This window comes from Abrus precatorius, unplaced genomic scaffold, assembly GCF_003935025.1.
Source record: "Abrus precatorius isolate BTA unplaced genomic scaffold, Abrus_2018 Scaffold8, whole genome shotgun sequence".
Taxonomy (NCBI): Eukaryota; Viridiplantae; Streptophyta; class Magnoliopsida; order Fabales; family Fabaceae; genus Abrus; species Abrus precatorius.
The window spans coordinates 6,002,604-6,008,794 of record NW_020874428.1 but is presented as its reverse complement, the minus strand read 5'-3'; the positions used below and the strand labels follow the sequence as shown (position 1 = coordinate 6,008,794).

The window sequence follows — 6,191 nt, the reverse complement described above, 5'->3', positions numbered from 1 at the left end:
TGTCCCATTGGTTGGCTGGGCCCCAACGAGTTAGTCTAATCGACAAAAGGATTACGTGGGGACAAAAATACGATGGTCTACCATTCTCATAGTTGTCCCCGTGCAAAATATGCCTTCAAATAACTTTGGTGAGTTTATGATGTATTGACGTGCAACCTATAAACATATATTATATGAATAATCAACATGAAAAACAAAACAAGCTTGTGATCATATATACACACTTCATAACTCTTTTGATCTTTGATTACGTGTAGGAAATTGACAAGGCAACCGATCAGTTGTTGGTGAACCTGCTCAACTGACCTTAACACAAATTCAATTTTAATATTTTCTCTCTCCAAAATTGGAATATATTGCCGTTTTACTACTCTATCCCTTCTTTTATGTTTCAGAAATGATTAAGGGACAAGAAAGACGTATAATGATATTTTTGTCATTTAGAAATTTGTAGGGAAATTAATGTAGGTGACCACCAAACCTGAAATATAAGTAAAGCAATTCCGCTTCAAAACTCTCTTATCTATCGCTAAAGGAAACTAATCCACAAGAAAGGACAAATGGAGGTACATGAATGGTCCGTGTTGCTTTGAGATTTACTCATAATTCTCTAACAACTCCTTACTCCTCAAACTAATCATCATATTTAACTACTGCTAATTCCTCTAAATTTACGAGTGGGGAATTCTTTTACATATATAGTTCTAGGTCCCCTCCATTTAAGGCACTGTTTGGGCAAACATTGTTATTGCTCGGGGGATGGAAGTTTCGAGTCTTCAAAAGTTGGTGAAGACGGCACCATCTAAAGCATTGGTAATCAGAATCAACTTGGTGTGTCTTGCCATCTTTCTGGTCCTTTATGCAACCCTTCTTCTCCGTCCTTCTTCTTCCGTTTATTTCGACAATGCAGCCTCCCTTGTTAGGTGCTCCTTGCGTGAATGCCATCACAAGGTAAGGTGAGCTTACTCTAATGGGATCCCTTTCTTCTTCCAATTCTTGCTTTCCTAAAATACTCTTATATTAAAAACTATTATTCATTATATTTACTCCGTTAGAATAGCCTTCAGATTACAGAAATTATATTATTAACTAATTAGTGGTTATGATATATATCTATATATATATATATATTATACTAATAAATAAAATTGTTCTATATACAAAAGTGTTGTAATTATAATTTTTGGAGCCAAAAAAATAGGTTGATCGTTTTGATTAAGCTCTCTAAAGTATGTAACTTTTATGTTTGAATCCATTCAAGTTTTTTGGACCCACTAATCCTGAGTTGTTTTCTAAGTTTGAGCTTCAAATTTCAATTATCGAATAACTCATTTGAAAACTCTTGTTAATTCATCTCATCGTTAATATGATACATTCTACTAATAATATATTAAAGTTACAGTTGATTTTCTATTAGATAAAGTTTATATGCTATAAAGAGAAATTGAACAAGTAACATTTTGCTATTGGTTAATTATTATGAGGAATTGTTTTGTTAGCAATATGACAAGGCGCGTATATAAAATTTGTTTGATATTGAAACTTGTAGGGAGAAAAAAGCATAAAAATGAAAGCAAAATTGGAGGAACCTCAAGCGAAATCAAGGGGGTTAAAGAAGATAAACGCGACAAAGATAGAGGTGCCAAGCTTCTTTGGTGAAATGGGGAGAGGAATGAAGATGGGCATAGTGAACATGCATGAAGATGATGTGAGCGAATGGAGCATGCATGGAGAAACAACACACGTTTATTTTGAGAGGGTATCAACCCTTTTCAATTGGACAGATATATTTCCCGAATGGATAGATGAGGAGGAAGAGAGTGATGTTCCATCATGCCCTGAGATACCAATGCCAGAGTTTGGAGCATATGAAAGTGTGGATGTAATTGTGGCTAAGTTGCCATGCAATTACCCTGAAGAAGGGTGGGGAAGGGATGTGTTCAGGTTACAAGTTCATCTAATTGTTGCAAATTTGGCTGTGAAAAAAGGGAAGAAGGATTGGAATTGGAAGATTAAAGTGATTTTTTGGAGCAAGTGTAGACCAATGCTTGAGTTGTTTCGATGTGATGACTTGGTTAAGCAAGAAGGTGAGTGGTGGTATTATGAGTCTGATGTGAAGTGGTTAGAAAAGAAGGTTTCTTTGCCTGTTGGGTCCTGTAATTTAGCTCTGCCTCTATGGGAACAAGGTATGCTCACGCATTCAAATTTTAATCATCTATTCATCTCTGTCTTTGCTTTACTTTTATCAAAATTACACTAAAAAAAAATCTAAGCACTTTTATAATTACTAATTAAGATAATTTTAAAAAACTTAAAGTAGAACAGCGCGCCAGGTAGGGGTTGAACCTACGACTTTCTGCTTAGGAAACAGACGCTCTATCCACTGAGCTACAGGCGCTGGTTTGCTAGTTGAGTAAATAGCATAATATTAAAATCTTAATCATTGTTGTAGTTGAAGCTTTCGGATTAGCTGATACCTCACATCAAGCATAACTAACATTTTTTTTTTAATTATTTTTCAAGACTTGAATTTCAATGCATGTACCATCAAGTAGATTTAAATAACTTATTTTCATATAAAGCAAGGTTACATTTTCTGGTGTGCAGAGAAAGGGTGCAAAACACTTCTGTTGTAGCTATTTCATGGATATTAGTGCATAAAAATTTTTCATTAAATGACACAATCATGGAAAGAATGAGTTACTATGTGTCTGATTTAATACGTTAGCATAAAAAACAATGTATAATCAAACGCTCAGGGAAAATAATTAACTGAAAAATTACTATTTTGTAAAATTAAAACAAAATTAGCACGTGCTTCTTTTGAAGAGCATGAGTCAGTTTCATTGCTAATTTTTTTATATATAACATTTTTTATTAATATTGATGAATTAATTATTTATTTTTATAAAAAAAATTGAAGAGAGTACAATTTTTAAAAAAGAAATGTGTTTTCCTTGTTTTAATCAAAATGAAACACTTATCTCTATTAAATTTTTTTGCAAATATAAATAAGTTAAAAGTACATGAATATCATGCAACATTACTTTTATCAGTCAAACTGCATGCTATTTAAAAAGGTGTTAATAATTAATAGCTTAAGAATAAAGTTATCACTTACATTTGATCTTAAATTTGCGTCTGGTGAGCAATAGTTCCGTGAAATTAATATATATAGTCTAACCTTCAATTATTTTATCTTAAGTTTATTGTGGAAGCTATAATTGATTGTCCAGAAAGTTATTATTTCTTTTTAGTGGGGTAGTGGAGCATTGTCATAATAAAAGCATATTTTATTTGTTCTTAAAAAGTGATAACCACTATAATATTTTATGAGACGTGAACCAACCACCACAATTAGATGGCTTTCTTAGCCTTTTTCTAAAAGGAAATGTTAGTTGCTATATATTGACTAGTCATATTCATAGTTTACTTTTAGTTTCGTTAAAATTTTGCTTTTTTCTCAACATAAGCTTGTTATATTATTGTCTTCAACTTCCCTGCGTACCAAGAGTATATGTGTTTAGAAATCATTTCCCTACGTTACAATCAAAGTTAGTTACAATATAGCTTTCAATTTTGAAAAAATATATATAAAATCATATAATAAAATAAGATTTTATCATCGTATATATCAAAGGGTCAAGCATATATATATATATATATATATATATATATATATATATATATATATATATATATATATTTCCTTATAGGAAAATCGCATGCATACATTATTTTTTTCTGTACATATAAACTATAGCTCTTTTTATTTATACTAGCTAACCCCATGTATTACGTGAGTATTAATTAGTTAGCATATTAATTAGATATTTATATTATACGGTTTATTAATAAGTGTAAAAGTCAATGTCTAACGAATTCGAAGTGTAATTTTTATTTTTTTAATATTAATTAGATATTTTTACCCCTTTTTAAATGATTTCCTCATTAGTTAATTTTGAATATTTACATTTCTTATTGATTATATTCATGTATTCTAATAAGCATTGCTGTTTGAAAATTAGTTAACTTTTTCATCAACTACTAGCCTGTTTGTTTATTTAGAACCAAATTTCACATATCCCAATCACGTTCAAATTCAATTTACGTGACAATGAATAGTTCTTGCATTCTGAAATTTTGGTTTCGGTCCATCTAACGCATACTAATCAGGCAATACATACAAAAAATTAGCTCAAATCAGTTTAGTTAATTAAATTACCAAATATAAATTATGAATGATTAAATTTAATTTTCCGCAATGCAATTTGCTCCTCTTTTACCTTTTTATTATTATTATTGTTATTATTATTCTTATAGACTGTAGCAGATTATCATGACAAACTCAACAAAATAAAACTTAAAAAATGAATTGCATTTTTTAACATCATATCCCGTCACTCATTTTAAAAAAATTATTTTAAATTAATAACTTATAAAAATATAAAATAATTTTTAATAATCTTCTGTATGTTTTACCCTTTTTTCTTTGTAAAAACATAGCGGGTTTTTCTTGGATATTTCAGGGATCGACGAGGTGTACGACACGTCGAAGATCGAACGCATAGTGACAAGCGAAGCGAGGGCGAAACGCGAAGCGTACGCGACAGTGCTTCACTCTTCGGAAAGCTACGTTTGCGGCGCAATAACGCTAGCACAAACCCTCCTCCAAACGGGAACCAAACGCGACCTAATCCTCCTCCTCGACAACTCCATCTCAGCCCCCAAACGCCAGGCCCTCGAACTCTCCGGCTGGAAGATCCGAACCATAACCCGAATCCGAAACCCGAAAGCCGAAAACGGAACTTACAACGAATACAACTACAGCAAGTTCCGCCTCTGGCAACTCACCGACTACGATAAAATCATTTTCATCGACGCCGACATCATTGTCCTCCGAAACCTCGACATTCTCTTCCACTTCCCTCAAATGTCGGCGACCGGTAACGACCAATCCATCTTCAACTCCGGCATAATGGTCATCGAGCCCTCCAATTGCACCTTCAACGTCCTCATGGAGCGTCGCCACGACGTCGTTTCCTACAACGGTGGCGACCAAGGGTTCCTAAACGAGATCTTCGTGTGGTGGCACAGGTTTCCGAGGCGCGTGAACTATTTGAAGAATTTCTGGGCCAACACGACGCTTGAGGCGAGTGTGAAGAACGCGCTGTTTGGCGCGGAGCCTCCTAAGTTGTACGCTATTCATTACTTGGGTTTGAAACCGTGGCATTGTTATAGGGACTATGATTGTAATTGGGACGTGCAGGATCAAAGGGTTTACGCGAGTGACGTGGCGCATCAACGGTGGTGGAAGGTGCATGATGGAATGGATGAGAGGTTGCAACGATTGTGTAGATTGACCAGAACGCGTAGAACTGAGTTGAACTGGGAAAGAAGAAAGGCCGGGAAATTGGGATTGCCTGATATGCATTGGAAAATCAATGTTACTGATCCTAGAAGATCTGGTTCTCTTTTGATGGATTAATTAATTAGGTTTTAGTTTATACCACTCCTTTTTCTTTGTTTTGCAAATTTTTGTTTGTTTTATTTTTTTAATGTACCTACTTGGTACGTACAGAGAAACTTTTTTTTTTCATGCAGTTTATTTATTGAGAAATTTGTGTGAATAGGATAGAGCAAAAGTCGCTTAGCCAATCTTGGGGGAAAAATAATTACACTTTTAGTCACTTTTATTATGGATTTTTTTTAGTATTTTTTCATTCAAACTTAATGTATCAGTTGTCATAATTGTTGCAACTATATCATTTCATCTATCAATTTAATCATGGGAGAACTTGTTAAATATGGGATTATCAGCTTATGAGTATAAAGTTACTTCGACTTAAATTTTTCTTGTTTGCTCCATGGTCACTGTCTTTCCCAATTTTACCAAAGCAATAACTCAAAAAATGATTGGGTATAATGGAAGGCAAAGAATCTGAGACAATAATGATGGGATTGTCTACTGGAAGGATAGTTGAGCAAATCACACCTACTAAAATGGAAAAAGCAGAGCCTCATGAATGATTTATTTCGCAAATAATATTAATATTAATTCTTAAAGTTAATTTTAGACACTAAAATTAATAATCGTTTATTAAAAATATTTATCAGATAAAAATAAAATACATATTTTTATAAATGAAAATTTATATTATTTTTAAAATTAGTCTTAAAAACTAATATTA

The 6,191-nt window shown here is 32.9% G+C and overlaps 1 protein-coding gene and 1 non-coding gene across 3 annotated transcripts; one reads left to right on the top strand and one right to left on the bottom strand.

The window, feature by feature from the left end:
* The first annotated feature begins 511 nt into the window (after positions 1-511).
* LOC113846896 (UDP-glucuronate:xylan alpha-glucuronosyltransferase 2-like) lies at positions 512-5,634 on the top strand. Of its 2 annotated transcripts, none has more exons than XM_027475623.1 (3): positions 512-951; positions 1,550-2,186; positions 4,530-5,634. In XM_027475623.1, the coding sequence occupies exons 1-3, from the start codon at positions 760-762 to the stop codon at positions 5,486-5,488; spliced, it is 1,788 nt and encodes a 595-aa protein (XP_027331424.1). In that variant the 5' UTR covers positions 512-759; the 3' UTR covers positions 5,489-5,634. The 2 variants fall into 2 exon arrangements, with proteins under 2 accessions (XP_027331424.1, XP_027331425.1); XM_027475624.1 differs by having other exon boundaries at positions 787-956.
* TRNAR-CCU lies at positions 2,326-2,398 on the bottom strand. Its single transcript has one exon. It is a non-coding gene; the product is annotated as a tRNA-Arg (tRNA).
* Positions 5,635-6,191: the final 557 nt, after the last annotated feature.

What these genes read in the sequence shown, in the direction of transcription:
- LOC113846896 (XM_027475623.1), top strand. Translation starts at nt 760, where the DNA reads ATGGAAGTTTCGAGTCTTCAAAAGTTGGTGAAGACGGCACCATCTAAA. An exon ending in TGCGTGAATGCCATCACAAG is followed by an intron (nt 952 to 1,549) that starts GTAAGGTGAGCT and finishes TGAAACTTGTAG; the next exon opens with GGAGAAAAAAGCATAAAAAT. An exon ending in TCTGCCTCTATGGGAACAAG is followed by an intron (nt 2,187 to 4,529) that starts GTATGCTCACGC and finishes TGGATATTTCAG; the next exon opens with GGATCGACGAGGTGTACGAC.